General features: G+C 39.8%; 3 protein-coding genes across 10 annotated transcripts in view; 2 read left to right on the forward strand and 1 right to left on the reverse strand.

Moving 5' to 3' along the window:
* Positions 1-13317, forward strand: part of SLC7A6 (solute carrier family 7 member 6) — a 26896-nt gene extending 13579 nt beyond the window's left edge. For 2 of the 3 annotated variants that reach the window (XM_030955751.1, XM_030955752.1), the window contains exons 5-10: positions 1130-1253; positions 7952-8055; positions 9105-9291; positions 9855-10004; positions 10711-10894; positions 12058-13317. In XM_030955751.1, coding sequence (XP_030811611.1) covers positions 1130-1253; positions 7952-8055; positions 9105-9291; positions 9855-10004; positions 10711-10894; positions 12058-12152 — 844 coding nt within the window. In that variant the 3' untranslated portion in view covers positions 12153-13317. The remainder of the gene's footprint in view (positions 1-1129; positions 1254-7951; positions 8056-9104; positions 9292-9854; positions 10005-10710; positions 10895-12057) is intronic. The other variant, XM_030955754.1, reaches the window with a different exon arrangement.
* On the reverse strand, positions 13064-17664 carry SLC7A6OS (solute carrier family 7 member 6 opposite strand). 2 transcript variants are annotated; one of them, XM_030955755.1, is made up of 5 exons: positions 17283-17664; positions 16134-16511; positions 15599-15799; positions 14617-14740; positions 13064-14155 (listed from the first exon to the last, which is right to left on the reverse strand). In XM_030955755.1, the coding sequence occupies exons 1-5, from the start codon at positions 17595-17597 to the stop codon at positions 14034-14036; spliced, it is 1140 nt and encodes a 379-aa protein (XP_030811615.1). In that variant the 5' UTR covers positions 17598-17664; the 3' UTR covers positions 13064-14033. The 2 variants fall into 2 exon arrangements, with proteins under 2 accessions (XP_030811615.1, XP_030811616.1); XM_030955756.1 differs by having other exon boundaries at positions 13066-14155; positions 15599-15796; positions 17283-17659.
* The window catches only part of PRMT7 (protein arginine methyltransferase 7), a 17866-nt gene continuing 10047 nt past the window's right edge, over positions 16890-24708 (forward strand). The window contains exons 1-8 of one of the 5 annotated variants that reach the window (XM_030955749.1): positions 16890-17427; positions 18126-18301; positions 19051-19087; positions 20399-20548; positions 21102-21210; positions 21890-22002; positions 23215-23456; positions 23616-23793. In XM_030955749.1, coding sequence (XP_030811609.1) covers positions 18207-18301; positions 19051-19087; positions 20399-20548; positions 21102-21210; positions 21890-22002; positions 23215-23456; positions 23616-23793 — 924 coding nt within the window. In that variant the 5' untranslated portion in view covers positions 16890-17427; positions 18126-18206. The other 4 variants (XM_030955748.1, XM_030955750.1, XM_030955746.1 and 1 more) reach the window with 4 other exon arrangements.

Genomic DNA, 24708 nt, shown 5'->3' on the forward strand with positions numbered 1-24708 from the left:
CCTTATAGAAGAGTCAAAACTCCCAGTTACTAATTTACTCATTTATATGGAAAATTGTGGCCTCTGTTTGTTTTTCTGCTTCCATGGCAGCAGACAGAAACAGCTGGACTTCTGGGCCTCAGGAAGTTTTTGAGGAAACTTGCGAAGTTTTAGTCAGACTGATAATTTTTATGCTTTGGGGTTTTGTTTTTTGGAGGTTTTTTATTGTTGTTACTGAAAACAATGTTCCTGGCAAATGCACATCAATGTCACCCTGCTGTGTTTGATTTCAAACTGGGCAAATGTGAGAGTAACACTCTCAATTCTGCTTCCCTCTTTAAAGCATTTGAATAGTCCTGTGAGGTTTGAGGAAAGAATAAGACTGAGAAAAGCCAAAGCCACACATTAAAAATGTGTTTCTGTGGAGCTGCACACTCAGGGCAGTGAGTTTATCTCACAGTTAACTCTTACCTGCTCACATCTAAAGGTTAGCAGTTTCCTGTTACTCTTTGCTTGTTTTTGTGTAGCTTTCTAGGCCTGTGTTTGCTAGTAGGATACACCACATGCAGGGGCTCATGGCTGTTCAGCAATTTTAGATCTGCATCTCTGTTGTGCAGCCCAGTTAGTTTGTTCTCTGCAGTGATGAGTGCAGATATGAAGAACAGGGGTTGGGTTTAATAAATCTCCTTCCATCGGTTCCAGAAGTAAGTGCTGAAAGGACAACCCCATTCCCCAGGGAGAAGGAGTGCAGAACCTCAGCCCCTCTTTGGGTTCTAAATGTGGTAATTAACATGGACATTAGGAAATCATTTAAAGCATGTTAGTTTGAAGGCTGTTACTGCAGATGTGGAAACCTTGAAGTTAGAGTGTTTGAAGAGCAGTTGCAGAGAATCCCTTTTTACACATAATTTAGGTTCTAAGTTACTATAAAAATCTGATTTTTTCCAGTCTTCAATATTAGAATTTCTAGTTACAAAAGCAGCCAAACTGATTCCAGAGATACCGTTTTTGAAATATTTATGCTGTCTTCATTACTTTTCTCTGTATTGTAAATGATACAAATAAATAACTTTAATCTGTTACTAATGTAATTTTTCTTTTTCTTCAGTTGTGGGTTTTGGAGTTTTGGTTTTTTTTTTTTGTCTTACAGGAACTTGCCCCTGGCTATTGCAGTGTCTATGCCAATTGTGACTATTATCTATATTATGACCAATATAGCTTACTATACAGTGCTGGATGCTCATGCTGTTCTCTCTAGTGATGCTGTGGCAGTGGTAAGTTGACCAAGTGTTACAAGTGAGTGTTTGAGATGCTTAAAAAATCATTGTAAGGGTATGAACAAAAACCAGATTCTCTGGCTGGTGGAAGAGAGTTCTATCCTCAGTGGAATCTTTAAGAAGACTTAGAGCATTGTATTCAGTGGATGAATGATAAAAGGAGGTGAGAATTAAGCTATTCAAAGAAATCTGATGAAAATGAGGCACTTTGATCTGCTCATATATTCTACATGTGACACAAGATACAGATTGCTTGTTGCCCTTTATGTAGTTGGTGCAAGTTGGTGTAGGTTGAAAATTACATCAATGAATTTTTAAAGAAACATGGTAGTAATATTGCTTCATTTTAGAATCTCTGGTGTAATCAAGCAGCAGCTACATTTCAGCCTCCTTGTTGCTATTTTGGGAAAAAGTGAAGTGGCTTTCTCCTTTTCAGTGAAGAGACTTTGAGCTGGAAATTGATGGAGTGAAGCTATTTCTGGTTTCTGAATTGACTGAAAGTTCTGAGTAAAAGAAGTATGAAAGGATCTTTCCAGATCACATTGTGTGCTGTTTTTCTTGGGGGCAAAAGAAATCATACCAAGGGGTTATATGGGAAAAGAAATTATAAAATGCCCCCCTTTTACAACACAATTGGTGTCATGTGGTATAGCCCCAGTGTTGGGGCTAAGAAATGGATTTTTTGAAACTTTTTTGTTGAAGAAATTTAAGTGATATAGCAACAGCCACCTTAAAAGTTCTGCAAATGCTCTTCAGATGGTTGCTGATTGTGTCAAATCACTCACTTTTTCAGTGATTCCTGTCAGAGTTTCACAGTTGACTTCTGTTTTACCTCCTTATAGAAACCATTACAACCTTTGCTATTAACTTTTATGGAGATGAAAATTACTCTGTAGCACAAACACAAATAAAGAAGAACAGACATTTTACCTCTTCTTTCACTATTACTGAACAACCTTTTTTATGTCTTTTGAGACTACTATTGTGCTTTTGTCTGTGAAAGAGGCAGCTGGCTCCACAGGCACTTTCTGGGCTGTTTTGTCTCCTGACTGGAAGCATACTGGCTGCACAACCTGATACCTGCTTCCTGTGTTTGGTCATGCCTGTGGGCCTTGATTGAGTTCCTATGATAGGTGGTGTTTGGCAGCTTACTTCATTTACTTGGAAGAGCTAAAACTGGTTGGAGCAAACAGTTGTCCTGCATAGCCAGCTGTCATCTTTCTTGCAGCTGTACAGCTTTGTCAGTAAACTGTGGATAAAGAGGATGACTTCAATTGCATCTTTGAACATCACCCCGTGAGTGCAGTGTAGATCCATCAGTTCACCCTGGTGCTCTCATATTCTAGAGCAGGCTTGCTTTGCTTTGCCATGCTGCCTCAATGAACTGGAATGTGGGAGGCTGTGTGTTTTAGCTGTTTTATTCTTCTTTGCTGTATTTAATAAATATTGACTGTTCTCAACTAACCACAAAGATATCAGGACCCTATACCTAATTTTCGGTGCCTGAGCCGGAATAGTGGGTACTGCCCTAAGCCTCCTCATCTGAGCAGAACCTTGCCAACCTGGAGCTCTTCTTTTTTCTAACTGAATTCAGACAGAAATTTTTAAGTTCTTCTTAGACCTTTTGGGTATTACTTCTCTTCCTTCATTGGCTTCACTGGCTTCTTTTCTGAAAAGGAAAATCCGCTTGTCCTTAGCCATCAGTGTCATGTTCCTCTTCTTTGCTTGCACAGGCACTTCCCAGTAAGGTTTCTTTGGATGAAGAGCACATCCCATACCTTTGCTTTTAGAAGGACAGTTGTTCAGTAAGTTATTTGCCTTCTTTCTTGGAGCTAGCTGTAATTCACTGCCAATGCAACACTCCTGATGGCAGCTGCATGGAAGTTCTCTGGCTTTGGAGTCCAAGCTGAAAAGCTGAGCTGAACTTGAGAATGATATATTATATTTTCAGTATGAGATGGGTAAGAGACTTGGGAAACACTGAACCATTGTTCTACAGCTAGCTATGAAAGATGCTAAGAAGAGGATAAACACCTGGGAAGGTTTAGGTCAAATATCTTCAGCACCTACATGAAAATATAAATGGAACTGTTTTACTGTTGGAGCTGACACTGGAAATTTTAATGTGGGCTGTACAGAAGAGATAACTTACATGCAAGTAGGAATGCAGTGTATTCATACAGCAGAGTAGTGCTGGTTCTCTTGCCATAAGATTGTATTCAGTGACCTAAAAATGAAGTGGGAATTTTATGCTGGACTTCTTACTGCACTGGTACCTTTTTCTCCCAGTAAAGGTGTTGCCAATAATACAACGAGAGGATTATGTCTGTTGAGTAGAATTGATCAACAGCATGGTAATTGAAACAAGAATTACAGGAAACACATTTAAATTGTTTTCTTTTGCACCTTTACAATTTTCTGGGTTTGGTTGATGGGCACTCTTTGTTTTAATATATGTGACAATAAATCTAATTTGGTCAGTGGGGAGAGATGTCATACAGTATCCTGACAATGTAATCTATGGCAGTGGGAGAAAACTTCTGCTCAGGTGCTTTTTTTTGCATGTGCAACTTCCTGATTGCCATATATCAGGAGTTTGTTTTTGTTAGGCAATAGCACCTTAGAGTCCTCAGAAGCTCAAAATTAAGAAAACTTACTGTAGTTCTGACTGCCAGATCTTCCTATAATGTGGGAATGTATTTATACTTCGCCTCAAGAGAAAATTCAAAGCAGAATTAATTGTGTTTCCAAAATACCAGTTAGTACTATATATACACACACACATATATCTCCTTACTGGTCTGTATGATTTTCATGTCAGAATGTTAATAGAACTTGGTCTGGAAAAGCTCCTGGGCAATAGGATCTTGAAATGAGTTGATGTGAAGAGGCTCTGTGGATGCCTTTTAAACTTTCCTAATAGAAACACCCAATAATCTTTGGGTATTTTTTTGGTATAAGTTTCTTATTCACGTTAGGCTACATTCTTGTTGCATTTCTCCGTTTGTCCCTCCAATCAATACTGTGTGCTGCTCTGCCAGCCTCACACGTGCTTGTGGCTCCATATGATCTCAGTGTAGTCTGACATTTCTCCTGTGCCTCTAAGTACACTTCTAATGTGCAGCTAAGTGTGATGAAACAGTTCTCATCTTGTGATTTGTAATATGAATGTGGGTCTTGCTACTCATCTGTGTGCCTGAATTACTGAGTGTGAGGCAATATCCTGTGTGTTTTGCTGTGGCAGCTCTTGATGCTGGAATTTCTGCTGCTTTTAGTTCAACCTGTTTGTACAGAACTGTTGTTTGGACCTTTTAAAGGACAAAAAAGTTTTCTTGCAAACCATTTCAAACTTACCAGCTGATGATCATGAGATCAAACTAACCCAAGACAAAAATAAAATGTAGTTTATTCAGTCATTCATGCCTTGAAACAAAGCTGCAATTCAGTTTTTGACCATTCTTCTGGGAGTAATGTAACATTTTAGTTATGATTAAATAAGGGCAGCTCAGCTGAGAAGTGCATGGCTAGAAAGCCTCTTCCTTCATTATTATTCCCTGATGTTTGAAAAAAAAATCAAAACTGAAGGGGACAATTCCAGCTGCATGTCCTACAGTGTGCATGTATCCATGTATACCTTACATATTCAGTGGATGGGAGGGCATAAAAGAACCGTATCTGTAATTGCAAGGGTTACATCAGCACTTCTCTGAATTCTCTGTTTCCAAGCTGTTAGAAGCAGTTATAATTCAAGTCTGGACTACAGGATTTGTCAGACTATAGCAGAGATGACAATTTAATCTCTTAATCCTTCTTGCTCTTTAGACTTTCTCAGAAGAACCCTGAGATGATATCCTTCCTCATAGTGGTGGTTTTCTCCTGTTATGGTGGACTAAATGTTTCTGCTTATAGCTACCTCCAGGTAGGCTCCCCTGTCATCCTCCACATACCTTTGTGAATGCTCTATTCTTTCCTCCATTGCCAGCTCATTTGTTTTTATACATGCACTTCACAACTCCCAGAAGTAGTGGTAGTTAAAGTAGAATTGGTGAGGAGCTCAGCTCAGAGCCCAGGTCTGGCTCATTTCTGGAGGATCCATGATTGTACAGTTGTGGTTTTAGCAGAAAGCAACCACTAACTCTTCTACTTTTCCCTCCTCCTTTTCCTTCTTGGTGCAGTGCACTCAGTGGGCATGCTTGATAACTTGATTTTGTGTTGTACTTTCCTCTACCCTGCCTTCTTATGCAAAATAATCCTCTGATATGCATGCAGTGAATGTTTCTTGTGGCTGATTTTACTTAGACTTCAGTAACTCTTTTAGCAAGAAATGCTGTGGAGATCTTTGGGTTTGTCTTTGTTCACAAGAGACTATAGCTGAGCTTTGAAGAAGACATTTCTTGGCATCTGTTGAAAGGAGGGTGTTGAAGGATTTATAAATTTATATTCAAGTGTCTGAGTAGTAGTAATGAACTTGGCTGATTTTTGTTATAAATAAAGGTGAAACCCTGTCAGAAAACACCTGCCTAAAGGCAGATGAGTCTTTATGTTCATGTTAAGCTGGTGAATATCAATAGATAGATTAGACAAACTTCAGGTACCTTTCAACTTTGTTTTGCTGAAAGATCATTTTGCAGGCAGATAGATCTACTTGACAAACCAAGCTGAACTTTTTTTAGATTATTCTCAATTAGTCTTTTGTATTGCCTCACCTCAAGTTTAGCTCTTGAAGTTTCTCTACCCTTTGCTCTGTGATGAATCCCAACTACAGCGTTAGAAAGTAGATTGGAAATGACAGTGTTTGGTATAGGTTGTCACTACATTACTCTTTTTTTTAAGAGTCTGACTTGTACAGCTCTAGGGAAATCACTTATTTAGACTTTGAGCTGGATCAACAATTGAGGTAGAACATAGCCTGCATCCAGAATACAGTGAATCTGTAGCATTTTGGTCTGTATATAATTTGTGGGTTTTACTGTTTATATGAATTAAATGTTTTTTTCCAAGATGTGGAACAGTATTAGCATCTCCTAGAACAATTGGATACACATTACAGGATGGAAATAGCCTTTGAGTTAGTCCTGCACCTGTCATTCACACTGGCCCATTTCCAGATGTTTCAAAAGGAAATAGAAAAGAACATCATTGGAAAGAACATCTTTAGAGGGAAAAAATTTCTCAAAAATGTTATATTAGCTAATTTGCATCCTTCAGCATAAGATTGCATTAATAGGTTTTTTTCTCTCTTCTTTAGCTTCAGCTGTTAATATTACTTATCTAAATGCTTATCCTTTAGGCAGTTTTACTAAACTTCTTAATTCTCTAACATCTTGTTCTGTAGCTTAACTTAATATATTAGAACAAAAAATCCTCGAGGAGTTTTGTGTCTGGTAATTTCACTTATTGTTTGGTTTCAGAAATCGGCAGTTCAGGTTTAAATATTCCTTTAAAATATTACAACAATTGCTTAGTAGAGTTTTCTTCTTGTCCTCATTCTTGTTCTGGAAGAGTTGTCTTAATTCATTGACTGGATCATAACAAATTACATTCTGCTTCAGGGGACTGCTGCTTGCTAAGATGTAAAATGTTCAAATCTTTGTTTGAATACTTATACATGAGTATGTACCTTTCTGTTTCCTTAAATAGTGACTTCATGCTGTCTGATGTAGACATGATTCTTTTGCTACTATGACTGTTAGTTTGCTTCTGTAAAAGAAATGCTGGAAGTGATTTAGTTATGTGTAGGTAGGACTTGGGATGGTAGGATGGCTTCCACCCACATCCTCTGAACACAGTGTGAGGGCATTTCTGCCTCACTTCATGCTAGTGTCCAGATATGTACAATGTTCAGACCAGGATGGGAGGTGGAATACCTGTCAGTCTGCATGAATTAAATTTCTTCATGTTTCAAATGTGTTGTCTGGTACTTTAGGTCTCTCTGACTTTTTTCTCCATCCAGGAGGTTGAACGGAATAGACCAGGACAGTATTTTGCAAAGTATTACCCATTTTTGTTTTAGATCCAAGATTGCTGGCAATCAGTGGCTCTTACCACTTGCTGTGAAACTTTGATGCTCCTGACTTCTTGGTTTCAGAGCTCTGCCATGGACAGTCACCACAGTTTCTTGCAGTATTGTCTAGCAACACCAAGTATTGAGCAGTTGATAAGATCACTTGCTCTGTTATTTGCCAGGTTGTGAGAGTAGAGTCCAGAGGCCCTGCCAGTGGAGCTAAAGAAAAAGACGCTGCTTAGGAAACTGAAAAAAAAAAAAAGTAAATTAAAGTAGATTCCTACAATAGAATCTATCAACAGTAGCTGTGATGTTGGCAGTGGTTATTCACTGCAATATGGCACTTCCCTGTTTGGTTAGGTAATATTTTTAGTAATCCAAAGAATGTTCACTTGTGTTCTGTAGGCCAGATAATAAAATATAGTAGGATTGGGAAGAAAATGCTCAAAACATTTTTTTTCCCTTGTGAGCAGAAAATATGACTTCACATGCTTGGCTAAAGAAGTTTGTGTTTATTTAGAATCCATAAATAAATAAAAGATCTGTGTGATTCCTTGTTCTGCATTATAAACTGTCCTTACTGTGTTACTATTTTTCCATACAAGTGTATTACAAAAGCTCTGATGTCTTATTTTTACATATTCTTTTTTGCAGATATTTTCATGTTTCCTTTTCTTTTCCCTTTCATCAGACATTTGCTGACAGGATATTTGGTGTATTCAGCTGGACAATTCCCATGGCTGTAGCCTTTTCTTGCTTTGGAGGACTTAATGCTTCAATTCTAGCATCATCAAGGTAGTGCATACCTCTTTCAGCTTGACAAATGTTCATAAGTCCTTTTACATGCTGCTGTTATGCTGATCTATGAGAGAGGCAAAAATACTTTTAAAACTCAACCTATAATGAATAGCCACAATAAAACCACAGATCTAAATAAACCTCTGTGTGTGTTTGTACATACACCCTTAACACTGCCTTGTTTCCCCAAAGCATTCCTGAGTGTATGCAGAGCATAATTATAAGATCAAATGAACTTTGTCTGGTGAAAATGAATCAAATGAATTTTGTGTGGTGAGTCCTCAGGCCTTCTGATTGTTTGCATTACCTTCCATTTTAATTGATAGAATAATTCTAGCAAGTTTTTGTTTTCAAATGTATTTATCTAAAACTTACTGATCTTTTAATATCAGTATTTTAAATCTTTGTACTTGGAAAAACCCTAAAAAACTTGCTACTGCTATGAAGCTGCAATCAGAAAGCTTAGGATACTTTGTGGAACCTTTTCTTTGAGCACTGATTGTGGATGTAACTAGCAAAAGTTTTAAATAGATTTATTCAGGCATTTTAATATTCTTCCTATCCATTGAATGAATTTGCAATGTCTCTACTGAGAAGAAATATGATCATTTGGTGAAGCAGTCAATATAGAACAGTTGGTAATAAAATTGTGTGTTTGTTTTTTGAGCATGTGGTTGAGTGACATCATTTTAGTGACCTGGCAATCTCTTCTGGTTGGCATTGAAAACTATTCTTCCCTAAGCTGGAATGATTTCAGTGCTAGCTTTTAGAATTTTGTGAAACAATAGAAATTTGTTTCAGTTACTGTAGATATTGCCTATTTTACCTGTAGGATGATTTTTAAAAAAAGGTTAACAGCTTGTTTCTAGAAGCTTACCTATCTCTCAATGGTTGTTGTACAGTACATCTTTATAAGAAGGTTCCAGTTTAAAGGACAGAAATTCAGTGTTGTAAACATTTATTTTGACTGGTGTTGTTATTTGATTTTCTGTAATATATTCTCTCTTGCCTGTGGTCTCAACATGTGTTTTACTGCTTTTTTTCAGGCTATTTTTTGTAGGATCTCGGGAAGGTCACCTTCCTGATCTGTTGTCTATGATCCACATAAAGAGGTTCACACCTGTGCCAGCTCTGCTCTTCAATGCAAGTTATTGCTTTTCTTTTCAACTAATTAGATGGGACACACAGCACAGCTTCCCTCAAAATGGAGCTTCAACACAGGGCTATAAAAATGTACACAAATATATATGTATAAAAAATAACATGAGAAAAGTATAAAAGAACTAGTCCGTGTACGTATTGTATTTCATGCTGAAGTCAGAACATCAGTTTAGCAGAAGGCCATGCCATAGGAAATGTGTTCTGTTTACAATGGATTGCATTTTCAGTCAGTTGAAACTGCAACTAATAATTGACCTATTGTGTATAAAAGATTTCTGCTGCTCAAGACTGAATAATTCCTAGAGCTCAAAGTGCTTCTCTCAAATCCTTATTGCATCTAAATGCAGCTGAGAAACCCAGTCCCCTGAAAAAGAATGTAATTTATTGTGATTCAGTTAATGAATTAAGGCAACTTTTTCAGAATAAGAATATGAATTATTGAAAGGAAAACTTAAAAAAAATTCACAAGAGATAAAATATACTATCAATCAAGTTGATTGCTGAGGGAGTAATTTTTTGAGGCACAAAATTATGCCAGACAGGAGTAAAAGGTGTTACTTAAAGGCAAAAACCAGAATAAACAGTAAGTTTCAAACCTTTGGGATTAGATTCTTACTCTTGTTCTTTTCTGACAGTGTTTTATGACCCTTATTTACCTGGCTGTGGAAGATGTTTTCAAGCTGATTAATTACTTCAGCTTCAGTTACTGGTTTTTTGTTGGTCTGTCTATTGCTGGGCAGTTATATCTACGTTGGAAAGAACCGGATCGGCCAAGACCTCTTAAGGTAATACTTATTACACAATTGTTAAAAATCCCTGACTTCCATATAATATAAAAGTACTGTCTAAAATCTGGACCATACATGTTAAGTCTAAAGGTTACAGATTGATCAGGACATAAAGTGTGGTTTCCCTTTGATATTGTACCATGAAAGTTAGCTTGTCTGCTAGGTAAGAAGAAGAAGAAGAGATTGTTGTGTCAGTGTACTCTAGTATTATATGGTCGTTCAATAAGTACCCCTTCTGTCTGCCCACTGGAGAATGTCTCAAGAGCCTAACATCATAGTTAGCCTTTTATCTAGCAGCAGAAATCTCTGGTTGGAATTGCTCAAGTTAAGTAACTCTGTGGATCACCTTTAGCTCTGATGGTATCTGGTCCTCTAACCTCATGTTTTGATACTCTACTCAAAAAAGTCAGTGATTCTTGTTTCCCAAGTTTTACTGATTTTGTCTAAAAACATTTCATGCCACTATGCACTTTCTGTCAGCACAGCAGAGTTACCATACTTGATTACTTTTGCAATATTTAGCAACAGTTCTGTTAAGAATAATTCTGCAATTTGCTTATCATCCTAAATAGCCAGATGTATGAGAGGAAGAGCAGAGAATTCTACAGAGGGGGTTTCAGAGAGAAAAGACTGTATCATAATGTTTGTAACTATAGATAGTGAATATTTCATTAACATTGTGTTCTCTTTTTTCTGTCTACAGCTGAGTCTGGCTTTCCCAATAATATTCTGTATATGCACAATATTTCTGGTGGTAGTGCCACTCTATAGTGACTTTATAAATTCAGTGATTGGAATTGGCATTGCTTTATCTGGAATTCCATTCTTTTTCTTGGGAGTCTATTTACCTGCATCAAGGAGACCTCAATTTATTAACAAGATTATGGGTAAGTTTCTTTGTTTGCTGGAGATGTTGTTAGAAAAGAGGAAAAGTAAGTAAGTGACTCTTGATCTGTTCATGGAAAGGGTTGTGGTGGGCTGACCCAGCTCGGTAGCCAGGGCTGGCTCATCAGCACCCCCAGCAGCACGAGGGACAGAACAGAAGAACAAAGGTGGGAAGACCTGCTGGTCAAGTTAAAGAAAGTTTAGTGAGTGAAGAGGGGAAAAAGCCCTGCTGCTGCAAGAGCAATCAGTCACACATCTCACAGGCAGCCCAGGGTGCAGCCAGTCTGCAAGCAACAGCTGTGTGGGGAAACACTCCCACAGGCAAACACTTCTTGCTCAGCCCTCTTGTATTGCTGGACATGATACCAGATAGCATGAAATAGCCTTTGCATAGCTTGGGTGAGCTGTTCTGGACATCTTCCTGCCAGACTTCCTGCCCTCTCCCATCCTGCCAGCTGCAGGAAGAGCTGAGTAAGAGGAAAGAAAAGAATCATTGATACTGTTCAGCAATAGCCAAAACATCAGGAAAAAGTCTTTAATTTGAACCAAGATTGATGATTGTAAAAAGTTTGAACATTCTTGGTAGCACAAACTGTCCAGATTTACTGAATCAGTTATTTGAAAATAGATAGATTTTATGTGAGTAAGAATGGAATTCTGCCTTCTGTTCAATTACAGCAGTTAAATTACACAAATTTCAATTTTTCTCCATCGGTGCTCTTTTGTTATTGTCATATGTGAGACAGCCATGATGAGGGATGTGGTAAGGAAGGTTTATAGCATAACCTGACCCTGAAAGCAGGATGTGGTGCTGCAGTAGTAGAATGTGTGTAAATACTCAGTAATCTTGTAGCTTTCCCTGTGTGCTATTACGTTTTACTCTCTTTATTCCACAAATTTTACACCCTTAATTATAGAGAAAAAAGATTTTACTTCAGTTACTTGGCAAGGTGTCTAAGAAGCAGAACACCCTAGGATATCAACAGAACAGTTTAAAATTCTGTTAAAAATGAGTGGGACACTGTTATTGTACTAGCTTTTATTGTTTGTTTCCCTAAAGAGAGGTGAGACAGCATTCCTGACAGCTTTCATTAGTCAGATGTGTTTTGTAATTAGAGTTGAGATAGGTGGCTGTTGTTCTAATCTGTCTCCAATTTCTCTGCAGGTGCAGTCACACGAAACATGCAGCTGCTCTGTTACTGTGTTTTAACAGAGACGGACCCAAATGAAGAAAAGAAACCAGAAATCAAATCCAAGTAAAGTTTAAAGCCATTACAAGAAGTAGGAGAGAGGATAAAATAATTACACAAATGAAAGGGACAATCTGGAACTGGAAGACACAGAAAAACTGTTTTTTGTGGTCTTTCAGAAATGCTGAAAATATTCTTACTTGCAGATGGATTCCAACGTGGGTCATGCCCTTGTGTCATCCTGCTAAACTGTGGCATGTTTTCAGGGCAGGTTTTCATTGGATAATGATTACCTACTCATTAGCTACTCACACAAGCTGTGTGTCAATACTGTTTCTTCTTCAGAATTGGTACAAAAATGGTAAGAGCTAATGGATCAAATTAGATTTCAGCAGAACCAGGTGGTGAAGTAATGCATTATTACATCAGACTAAAACCCACTTTGACTCCGAAGACTAAGTAATTTCCAGCTTAATTCTGAGGGATGCTTGCATGAAATGATTTGCTGTACTGTCTCAGTTATTTTCCCAGAAGAAAACTGGTCACAACAAACTACTTCATTTGTTTTTCTGCCCATAATGATAAATTAAGTTCTGCTCCGTTATTTATAGACTGAACCAACCTTTCTCCCTTGAAGATTTTATTCTGTATGCTACATGGAAATGTATGTGACTGTGGCAAGGATTTAATCAACTAAGCATCTTGCCACTGAAGATTTGATTAATGCTTGATTTTTTTTCTTTTCAACTCGTTGGTACTTTTGTGTTGTATTGTGTTCTCATATGTTTTAGCTGTATAAAGTTTTACTTTGGTTTATCCCAGTTTCCCCGTTATAATGGTTCTGCCCCTGCTGCCTCCTCCCTCCTTTTTATGTCAATCTCCCTACCTCCTCCCCCTGTTCCCCAAAAGTGGCTGAATCCTTCCCTTAACCCCTCCCTGGTGTCCTGTCCATCACTCGACAGCCCATCCCCTCCCTCTAGAAACTTCTACCAAGGGCGTTGAGTGATGCTCAGCCCTGCACAGGGAAAGAAACTCTTATGCATATGCAGGGTTACAAAAGAAATCGGGGTGCCTCTGGCTCAGGCATGAAAAACTGTATAAAATAGCCTTGCTGGAAGCGGCACTCGTGAACAGAGGGAGGTCTGATGCGATAGAGGTCAGATCCAGGTTCACCGAGCGCCGACCCCAGGCTCAACGCTGTCTCTTTGGCTGTGGTTTTTGAGGACTGTATTTGGTCGCAGAAAATTAAATCTTTTGCATTTTGATAATTTGGCTTTTCGATTGATCATTTATAACACGCCTGTTATGAATATGAACGAGGTCAAATTTTCTCTGGAAAAAGAGGTGTCATTTATTAAAACAGCTGCAAGGAACAGAATACCTAGGATAAGGCCAAGCACCCACACAGCGAGCCAAAAACACTATCCCCAAGTGCACTGGGTTCTCCCCAAAAAGCAAGTTTCCAAAAAGAAGAACCCCATCCCCACCAAACTCCCCCCATTTATAGTCCCCTTCGAGTCCAGGATTGGTCCATTATGGATCCCATGGTGATTGGTCCATTTCCAGGCTCCTCACTGGTCTTGTACATTTCCTCCACTACACACGCTGTTCATTCTGGACCAATCGTTTCTGCAGGGCTTCGAATGATTGGTCAGATCTTCCATCCAAACCCTCTTCAACCTCACCTTGCCACACCGGACCTCCATTCCACCCAACCCTGGACCCTTCTCATAGAACATTCTAATAACCCCCCCAAACTCTTAACATAATACAATTAGTATTACATAATATATACAATATAATTGAACTATACACTAATCTAACATAACTTAACTTTTACCTGTAACACACCCATCTGTTTAATGTCCATCAGTTGAAGGTGGCTGCTCCGATTCTCTTACAGCAGCAAATGTTCACCTTCAGTGTGCATTTCATCTCCAAAACCAGGCTGTTAGTCAGAACCCAAATCTTCAATCTGATCGTATCCAAATTCCTGCAAAACCTCCTGTCGATATTTGTCCCATGTTCTTCTTCTGTAACATTGGTCCTCATCACTGAAGCTCTCTTCAGAATCTGCAGAGAAAGCATCAACACTTCTAGATTATCCCTTCTTTTTACTTAAAAAATTAAGTTAATCAGACTAGTTTAAACTTCTTGAGAAACTAATGAAGTCTGAACAACTTCTGTATGAGCAGGGGTTTGAACTGTGCTTGAAGGACTCTGGAGTAGGGACTTCAGAAGGCAGAGGCAGTGTTTCACAAGCATGTGGACCCAAGTCATGGATTCCTTCTGTAAGCAAGCAAACCTTTGCAATTCCAGCAGCCTCAAATTGACTTCTCAATTTTGTCTTTTCACAAACACTAATTTCTCTTCTAGTTCCAAGAAAGAGAATCCTCTTCTGCATGCATTTCACCATTTTAAGAGCAGAATCCTACCCCAGCAGTGCTCAGTTAAGTTGCTTTTCTAGGGATAGCATGTAAAAAAGAGGGGATGCATACATGCAGGAAAGCAAACAGCATTTATGACAGGTGTACCTTTTTCTCCATCTTCCTCAGGCAAGAATTCATCTTCCTCAGGATAATCATTACGCCAGTTATTTTCATCATTTTCATCATCTTCATCGTCATACACTTCCTCTGGACCAGGATCATCGTTTACCTGCACGTCAACACAAATCACAATGCTGAGTGTCTGTATTTTCATCCAGCTGTGCAATACTGTACAGCTCAGAAATAGCCAGGAAATACTTATTGATGGCAGGCAGAAGGAATCTGTGCAGTGACACAGGGCACACTGCAGGAGAATTTGGAATTGTCACTGCATTCACCACACCACTTCAAATCTGCTTGAGGTGAAAAATGAGTGAAGTCCCACACGTATGTGTTCCACTCCAGCATTTCAATGCTAATGTCTAGCTTAATCCTATTCACTTCAGCAGTAGTGTAATAGATGAAGGAAGACAGAAGATCATTTCAGGCCCCCAATATACAAGTCTGTTGATCACAGGAACTATACAACACAAGACTAAAGCTTACATTAAACTTCCTAACTCCACAGTCACGGAAGAAGAATTGATTATGAAAAAATCTCTGATATGAAGATTAAAGTCAAGTCCTCAAATAGTGTAAAAGTTGTGTGTTCCCCCTTGCTCTTGTTTTCATTCAGTCCTATTTACAATGCCATTTTAAGGGCTGTCTCCTAATTGCAAGCAAGACATAAATGACTCAAGTTTCCTGTGCCAAAATTGAATTGTCAGTTTGAAACCAGACAGATTCTTCTCATGACTTGAGCAGCATCCCTTCCAGTTTGTCATATGATGCCCTGGGATCAAGAGTAACCTGCAGGAACGCGAGACTGGCAGTTACAAAAGGCCTAACACAGAAGTCACTGAACATACATGTAGTGTCTACCTTAAAGGGCCTTTCTTGGCATGGCAGCTTCCAAGAGCAGAATTTTAAACATCTTTTATTTGTGGTCTTTCTAATTGAGAAAAGATTGTTTTTTCTGCACTCTTACCCATTCATATTCTTCTCTATAGGGCTGTACAGAGAGGATATTTTCAATCCAGTCAGGGGCTGATGTTTCTTTATAGTAGATGTCATAAACATACTCATCTTCTTTGTGACCATGTTGTTCTTTACCATCTTCAGAAATGTTTAAACGCTCACGGATCATCTCTACTGCATTGCAGAGGATTGCATCTGGATTGGTCTTCTGCTGAGAAAAAATGAAAAATATTTCCACTAAAGTCATACACAGTCTCATTTACAGCCAACAGTTTTCAGATGAAAAGAGAACTTATCCATCAGACCAGGGCAAAGGAAAATAGGGCGGTACAAGCCCTTCCTTAAGCAGCAGCTCTGCACACTGTCTGTTTCAACATTAGTGCACTCAGGATCCTCATGAAACATTCCAACTTGCAATCTAGTTAAAGTTCCTATTAAATAGTGGAATATTTAAGAGTGCAAGAAAACTCCCACAGCAGTCTGCCCACATGTGCCACTCAACAGCCATACCAAAGTACTTTAAGTACCCCAAGTTCATAGCTGACCTGTGGGTTTGCAGTGGTAACACTGGAATCTCCCACTGTCTCCTCTTCTTGTATAATATCAAACAGCTGGAATTTCCCACAGCAGTCTGAACTTTTATCCCCAGCACCGCTCTCCTCTGGTGAAGCATCCTGCAGTGCTTCAGACCCCGACCTGTCCCCGTGGGGCACGGCCTGTCCGTCTGTGGCAGGTGCAGCTGTGTGGGCGCAGTGGGGCCGGTGGCTGGAAATGACCCGGTACCGCTTCTCCTTCCTTTCCGCCTGCTTGGCACAGCGCAGCTCCTGAAGGATTTGCTGGGCGCTTCCCAAAGGGGGCCGCAGGCTCTGAGCTGCCTTGTCCCGCGTGATGGCATCTTTAACATACTTCTGAACTGGTTCGTTCTGGGGGAAAGGAACAAAGAGGAGGAGGAATCTAATGATAACATCAATATAGCAAGTCATCCTCCTTCCTAGAAGGGATGAAGAACCGCAGTAACAGTAATCCTAACAACATTCAAGTAACTTCTGCTATGACTTTAAGCAACATAATCATAATGTTCTCTTGTTATGAGGGGAGAAAAGCACAAGATATAGAAGTCCTGAGACTATTTCAATTTGATTTTTAAACAACTTTGTGGTATAGAATAGCTCTCCAGACAAAAACACATGCCTTTGGAAGACTGCAACAGACCTAAATGTAGGGCATAATATCCTTTACTTTATCCTAAGAAGACCATTTCCCAAGAGGGACAAGTCTTACTCAATAGAAAAGGCTGGATGGCAGCTCTTATCCTTGTAGGGCGGAGCTTCAGCATCTCTCTAGGCAGAAATTCAAGCTTCACTTATTGACTGTTGTGTAGCTTCCAAGTGAGGAAGAGTGTAGAAAAGTTTAGAGAAGGGAGTGCTGGGCACAGCTGGTCACGGGGGTCAGTGCGTGCTGGGAGCCGGAGCTGTGCTCCTGCCGTGCCCCGGCCGTGCCCGCGGCTGTCACAGCGCGGGAGGAGCCCCCGTGCCCTCGGTTACCGGCAGCGGAAGGCGCTGCCCGGGGCCGGGCTACTCTGCAGAGCACCGCACCCACGGCGGAGCCCCGAAAGGCCGCGAGGAGCAGCCAGAGAGAGCCGCTGCTTTGCAAACCCCTCCAGGAGCACCAGCCCGCTCCGCCCGGCCCGATACCTTGGAGGACACGGTCGCCACCAGTTTGAAGAGGTTGTTCTCTACGGGCTCGGCCCGGCGCCGCTTGCAGGCCAGGAGCAGCGCCTCGGCCGGCTCGGGGCCGCCGCGCTTCCGCCGCACACGCAGCACGGCCGCGCCCGCCATGGTGACTGCGAGAGAGGGCGGAGCGCCCGCACAGCGCCGGCCCCGCGGCTCGGGCTCAGCGGCAGCGGGGAGAAACCGCCGTGTGCGGGACAGGGACACGCGGGGCCGGGGCGGGCACGAGCGGCGCTCGGGGCGGGCAGACGCGGTGTCCGGGGCGAGCACACGCAGCATCCGGGGCGGGCACACCCACGGGGCTCAAGGTGGGCACACGCGGCATGTGGGGAGCTGCCGGCCTGGGGCTCTGAGGAGGGACGAGCCCGCGGCTTCTCGGGCCCGCTGCGCTGGTTCCGGCCTGGGGATGGCGGAGAACGCTCTGGCCGTGCCCCATCGCAGCTCGTTCCTGAGGCGGGGAAGAGCCGGGCCTGTACCAGTTGCCCCCTTGGGGACTCCGGGAGAGGGGCAGCCGCCGGCCTGATCCCCTTAAGGGATGCTCTTCCATGAGGATTTACTGCTGTCTTGGTTTCTTTCCTGCGTTGCGTTCTCAGGGGTTATATCTTAATGATCTTCAGGGTCCCCTTTCAGTGTAGGGCTAGGTGACAGATTTTAGCTTAAAACGTCCTTACGAAAAAAGCATAAAGCGGTCACCAGTGCTTCTGGCCAAGACAGGTGTAGTGGAGGAAATGTACAAGAGCTAAAGTGATACTTGTGTTTACCGAAAATTTTATGGTTGTTTTATTTTGTTTTGGTTTTTTTTCACAGCCGGTATTTGGTGTATTCTATTGAAGCGAAAGCCAAGCTGCACACAATACATAAATAATACAATACGGCTTGAGATTGATCATGAAGACCTTTTGTGGAAGAGCCAATCCAACCACCGGCTCGATGGAGTGGCTGGAAGAGGGTGAGGACTATGACTACCACCAGGAGATTGCAAGGTATGCTTGGAAAAGTAGCTTGTTCTGTTAAAGGACACCGAAAAATGAGCAAATCCAACAATTTTTAAGGGCAGTTTGGGGGTTCCAAGGGCATTAGGTGAACAGACTGTAGAAGAGTTTAAATGTCAGTAAATGTGCCCAGTGGTGTACAGAGCAGAGCTGTCAATGTAAAATGTTGTAAACCATTCCCCAAGTAGTTTCCTTCTCACTTTTTAAAAATGTTTTCTGTGGAGCTGATCCTGATACTGACAGTGACTGAGCTGGGACAAAATGCATTTACCAAATTGCTTTTAAATGGCAGTGCAACATGTCACTGCCAGTTGTCTGTTCTTGTTCTAGCTTTTTAAGAGCTTAGTGTAATAGCCAGAGAAGGTAAGAAGATATATTTTGGGGTATTTTTGAGTAGTGCAACCCATGAAGAAATGGGAACCAAAGAAGTTTAAGTCTTAGTAAAAAAAGGTCTGTCTTTCATTGCTGTGTATGACTCTATGTGTGTCTCAGGTGCTACTTCACAGCTCTTTGTCCGTAGATCTGTCTGTGCCTTGGGTCCATTGCTGTGGAGAGGATTTGTGCCAGTGGTTCATGAGTTGATTTGTATGCTGATGGCCAGATCACTGAAATTACACTATCCCTTAGATTAGAGAAACGCTTTCGGTTCTCAAAGAGTGTGTCAGTTTGTACATTTGTGGAGCACAGGCACCAGTTCTTTGCAGAATGCAGTATTTTAACTGGAATATCTTTTATTGCAGGTCACGCTATGCAGACATGCTTCATGATAAGGACAGAGTAAGTACAGAACCAAAACCCTTTTGAATGGTGGGAAAAGAGCCATTGCATTTCTCTTGAATGGCTTCACTGCGTGATTGTATGGGTTTCTCTGAAAGATTAAATGATCACATTTTTGTACTCTGTAAGGTACCAGACCTGCTCTTAGATCAACAGATGCCTTCTTACATCTGACTTTAGTGGTCTATTGTTTACTGCAGAACATTTTTATGTTCAGTAGCCAATTTTGCTGTACTGTGTTTGACATTTTTGACAGAGAGCTCATTAGATGAAATTTCAAAGGTTGTAAAAGTGGACCTGGGCTTCTTAGTTTTTATAGGAGTATAAGTAAAGTCTGTTCTTCTGTGGTATATCTACCATATGTACAGGCATGATGAAGTCTACCTGAAGTGAATAGTTCAAATGTTCATTTTCTTCTAGCTATTAAGTCAGCCTTCCATCAATAACATTTTGAAAGATTTTTTTGGTGCCTCCACAATGAATACTGAGTTCATATTGAATTAAAACTTGTCAGTGGGATAAGGCATTTAATAAACTTTGTAGAGGCAGCAGGTTGTGTCTGAGTGATAAAAAGAGCTACTGGAATTACATGTATCAAAGTTGTTGACTAGAATTGTTCAGAAGGGGGTCCAGCAGACCTTCCAAATGTATAATGTTCAAAGGTTGTGTATTCCTTGGAAAGGCTTGATAAATCATTTGGAAAGGAATGTCTTACAGGAGGTTGTTATAAAGAAAATATAACCATATATATCAATCTGTATCTTGTGGCTGACAGCATTTATTTTCTTCCTGTTGTTGATGCTGATGTGCTTATAGCTCCATTTAATGGCCTGTAACTAAAAACCAGGATTTACACTGGCTTAATTCTCATGTATGAACCTTTTTGAGTAGATGAAGAGAGGAATCTAAACCAAGATACTTCAGCTTTTGTATTGCCATAGGGAGAATATGACTATTTGAGTGGTCCTGCAGGGGAAAATTAATCAGAAAACCTGTAGTATCTCCCATGGATCTAATTATTATTTGCTCAGGAAAATATATCGCATTTGGAAATCATGTATATGTTATGAATAGCTGATTGACCAATGGTAATATGGACATTGTGATAAATATTGATGTACTTTAAATGAGCTGATTCTGCCAGGTACACTTGTTATTGCTGAAAATGGCTTTGGTGTGACTGTTGGTGTGAGGAGTGTCTGTAGGACTTTTTCTGGTTATAAACTCACAGTCAAAGAGTGCAAGATTTCTGCACAAAAATTAAAAACATAAATGGATAAAAGGTTGCTGATTTTTTTTTCTTTTCCACAGAATGTGAAATACTACCAAGGTATTCGTGCTGCAGTGAGCAGAGTAAAAGAGAGAGGTGAGAAAGCAATTGTGCTGGACATAGGGACTGGCACAGGACTCCTGTCCATGATGGCAGCTTCAGCTGGGGCAGATTTCTGCTATGCCATTGAGGTGAGTGTTTGTTAGGGGTTGCACATACTCCACATGTTCTTTGTGATGCTCTTATTTTCAGGCTGTGTACTATCTCTGTTATTTTTGTTCTGAATGAAACAGAAATTCTTTTCACAATTACACTGTTAATATAAAGCAGGTTTTTGGCATCCTTCAGTGAGTATTTCAGTGCTGGGTGTTTTGGTTTCATTGACATAGTGTCTTGAGCACATGTAAGTCTTTAGGGGCTTCTGTTGATGCATGTATAAATATCTTAATTTTTACAAAGAAATTAATTTGTTTAATGTAAATGCTATAGTATTAATGTATATTCTTATGTTTCAGAAGTTAAATTGGGGTAGCTTGTGGAGGCAGCTGATAACTAACAGTGAAGCTCTGAATTTTTCAAGTGAGGCTCATTGCCTTGTTTCATGATAGTGAACTTCAAACATAGGAAAAGATAAGAAGATGTTAATTTTTTTTCAGAACTAAATATATTGCATTTTGTGTTGGTGCCCTTCCATTTTTGAAAGCTGACTTGAGGGGTACATTTTGTTACACTTGCTGTTCACAGGTGTTCAAACCCATGGCTAATGCTGCTGTGAAGATAGTGGAGAAAAATGGTTTTTCTGACAAGATCAAAGTAATCAACAAGCATTCTACTGAAGTCACAGTTGGCCCAGGTGAGAAGAATAGGCTAGGCTTGAAAAAATTAGCAAGTACCTGAAAACCACGAAGGAATAGGTCATACTCTTCTTTCTTAAACATTTTTTGTTAAAATAAGTGCGTTGAGTACACTGAGGGAGCTGGGATGGGTTCAGCTTATAGAAGAGGAGGCTTAGGGGAGACCTCATCTCTACAACTGTCTGAAAAGAGTTATTGGGTGAGAAAGGTGAGGGTTGGCCTCTTCTCCCAGGTGACAGGGTGACAGGAAATAGCCTCAAGTTGCGCCAGGGAAGGTTTTTAGACTGGAGATTAGCAAAAGTTCTTTTCACAGGAAGGGTTGTAAAGCATTGAAAAGACTGCCTAGGAAAAGGGTAGAGTCAGCATCCCTGGAAGTGTTCAAAAACATGAGGACATGGGTTAGTGGTGAACATGGTGATGGTGCTGGGTTAGTGGTTGGACTTGATCTTAAAGGTCTTGTCCAACCTTAGGGGTTCAGTGATACTTTACATTCTAGAAAGTAACACTGGCAATCTACTTCAGAAGAAAGTGTTCTGGTAGTATCTCAGTAGCCATTTGTATTTCAAATGGAAAATAATTTTCAGTCTTCAGCAGACTCTTTAACAGGAATAAGTTTTTTAATTACTTGTGTATTCAGATAAAAGATTTAACATTACAGTGAGAATTTGTGTCTTTCAGATGGGGATATGCAGTGTCGGGCGAACATCCTTGTAACAGAATTATTTGATACAGAGCTGATTGGAGAAGGAGCTTTACCAACCTATGAGCATGCACACAAATATCTTGTACAGGTAAGAAAATGGGGAGTGTGTCCCATCTATCACTAGAGAAATTCTTCTGCCTATTTTTGAAGCTGGATAAAGATTATACAGAACTTAGGCTTCTGTATCCCTTGGTAAATACACCATCAGCTCTGCTAGTTTCTTATTCAGTCATTAATTTATTAGATTCATTCTTAGAATAAAGCTATTTGAGTTAATTTGTAAGTCACAGGCTCTGAAATTACACCTAGTTGCTTTGTGTTGAAACCAATAACTTGCTGGTTAACAAATGTCTTTCAGAAAGGCATCCAGTTCTGATTTGAAGCTCTCCTTAATAATAACTTTGTCCCAAAATACTTTAAAAAATTCTCCTAAATTTGATGAGCTTCACCTCCCAGGCACTGATACAGTTTTAGTTGGATATTCTTTTCTATTGTGTTCTTACTGCTCCATATGCATTTTGCATGTGAAAATATTTTAAACAGTGTATTTAAATAACATTCTTTTTTTGGACTTATAATCTATGGGTATAATTTTGGGGTTTTCTCTTTTACATTTTCTAATATTTTCCCTTCATTAAAATGTGGATGGCACAACTTTGTTTACGTTTCCAAGTTTCCATTCACCAGTTTAAAAGACACCATATAAAGACAATAGCACTCCATAACTTTGTACTGCTCTCTATATAGAACTCTTATTTGCAATTAGTCTTTTTTCTGTTAAAGCATTGTTTTTAGACTTCATGGTTGGCTCTTAGTTCTTAGTGGGACTTTTAGGACAACTTGTATGTTTTCTACTCTTTAAACATGGATATAAAGTTGTCCTTGCATAAATATTTGAGCCATTATTTTTCTTATTTTCTCATTACAATCAGCAACTCTCTTTTATTATTCATAGCTTAGTAGTTTTCTGCCCGGAGAAGCTCAAGGTTGATCTCTTATTTCAGAACAAGAATGGAAATGCAAGTTTAACTGAGGCTAGTAAACTGATAATGTTGCATGGTTAATGAAGTAATCTGGCCTTGCTGAACCACACTGAACAGGATAGATATGTGTATTCTGTTTCACAGAGAGACAAATTGCTCTAATGTTACAAAAGTCTCTAAAATAACTTGTATTTTAGATTTCAAAGCTCCCAGTCCAACTTTTCTTTAAATGGGTTTGCATTTCAATTGATTTAATTCTCACTTATGTTAATAAGTGAAACTTGTTGAATGTGTTTACCTTTGTTTTGAACACTCAGGAAGGATGTGAGGCAGTGCCTCACAAGGCAACAGTCTATGTCCAGCTAGTGGAATCCAGAAGAATGTGGTCCTGGAAGAAACTCTTTCCTGTTCATGTTGAAGCAGAGGATGGTGAAAAAATACTTGTTCCACCTTCAGAAATGGAGAACTGTCCAGGTCTTCCTTCTGTTTGTGATATCCAACTGAACCAGATGCCTTCAAGTGACTTCAGTACCCTTAGCGATGTGGTGAAAATGTTCAGGTAAGGGAGACATTGTTTTGTTCAAAACAAAGTTATCCTGTTATGCCTTTCATATAAGCTGTGTATTGAGCTTAAGAAACTGGTGAGAATTTCTGAGGAATTCTTTTTTATGATTTCCTTTCTAATATTTACTTTTACAATTTTCATGCTTCCCTGCAGTGTGGATTTCAGTAAGCCAGTACAGAGTGCTTCTACCTGCTACAGAGTGCAGCTGGAGCCTGTGAAATCTGGCAAGGCACAAATTGTACTCTCCTGGTGGGATATTGACATGGACCCTTCTGGGATGATAAATTGCTCAATGGCTCCCTACTGGGTAAAACCCACTTCTGCTTTGCAGGTAAAATACTGAGCCTTCAGATACCATTGTCAGATGACTGAGCAACTCTTTCGAGTACTGGGGGGTTTAGCAGCTCTGCCTGAAATTGCTTAGGAACTTTGCTAATATTTAATGTATTGGAAGATGCTAAATAAGCAAATTGTAGAAATTTTAGCTATGGTATATGCCCATTTGAGGTTTTCTTTAATGTTAAACATTAAGGGTCATCTTTTATGTAAAACTTAAAGACTGAAGCTCTCCTTCCACATATTATTATTTCTTTTATGTTCAAGAAATAAAGATGTCTGTATTTTTTTCCTAAATAGTCTCTATCCCTGCTTAGTCTGTAGTTTGCTTCCTTGTAGTTCTTCTCTTAAATTTCCAAGTAAGTGTTATGTTGATGGTAGTATATTTATACTGTAATTTAAAAAAAGAGGCTGGTGTAGGAAAGTGCTGGATTGATACACATAATTACAGAAATGCTGTCACTATCAGATTCCTGTGTTTTGTGTGAATGTATTTACCAGTAGGAAGAAATTAGTGAAAAGGAAGTTAAAAAATGATTGATTGTCTACACTTAGCATGTTTGAGAATAAAATCTGAAATTACCAAATTGGGGATGTTCAGTCAGTTTAGAGTGAGTGATCAGCATAGGATATTTGCAGTGCAAAAACCAGCTTTTTGAAACACAGAGTAGTTGTGCTGTGACCAGGATGACACTAAGTGACATAATTCTGGGTGCATGAGGCTGTCAGCAGTTCAATACAGGTTTCTAACACAGGTTAACTGTGGAGGGTAAACAGCATTAATAAATGCAAAGCAATTTTGGGTTGTTTTTCATTTGGTTGCAATAGAAGCTTGCCCAGTGAGCAAGCCAATGGTCTTGGGCTTATTCTATTGCAAGAAATCAATATTATTAAATCTGTGATATTGGTC

This window comes from Camarhynchus parvulus, chromosome 11 (assembly GCF_901933205.1).
Source record: "Camarhynchus parvulus chromosome 11, STF_HiC, whole genome shotgun sequence".
In the NCBI taxonomy this organism is placed as follows: Eukaryota; Metazoa; Chordata; class Aves; order Passeriformes; family Thraupidae; genus Camarhynchus; species Camarhynchus parvulus.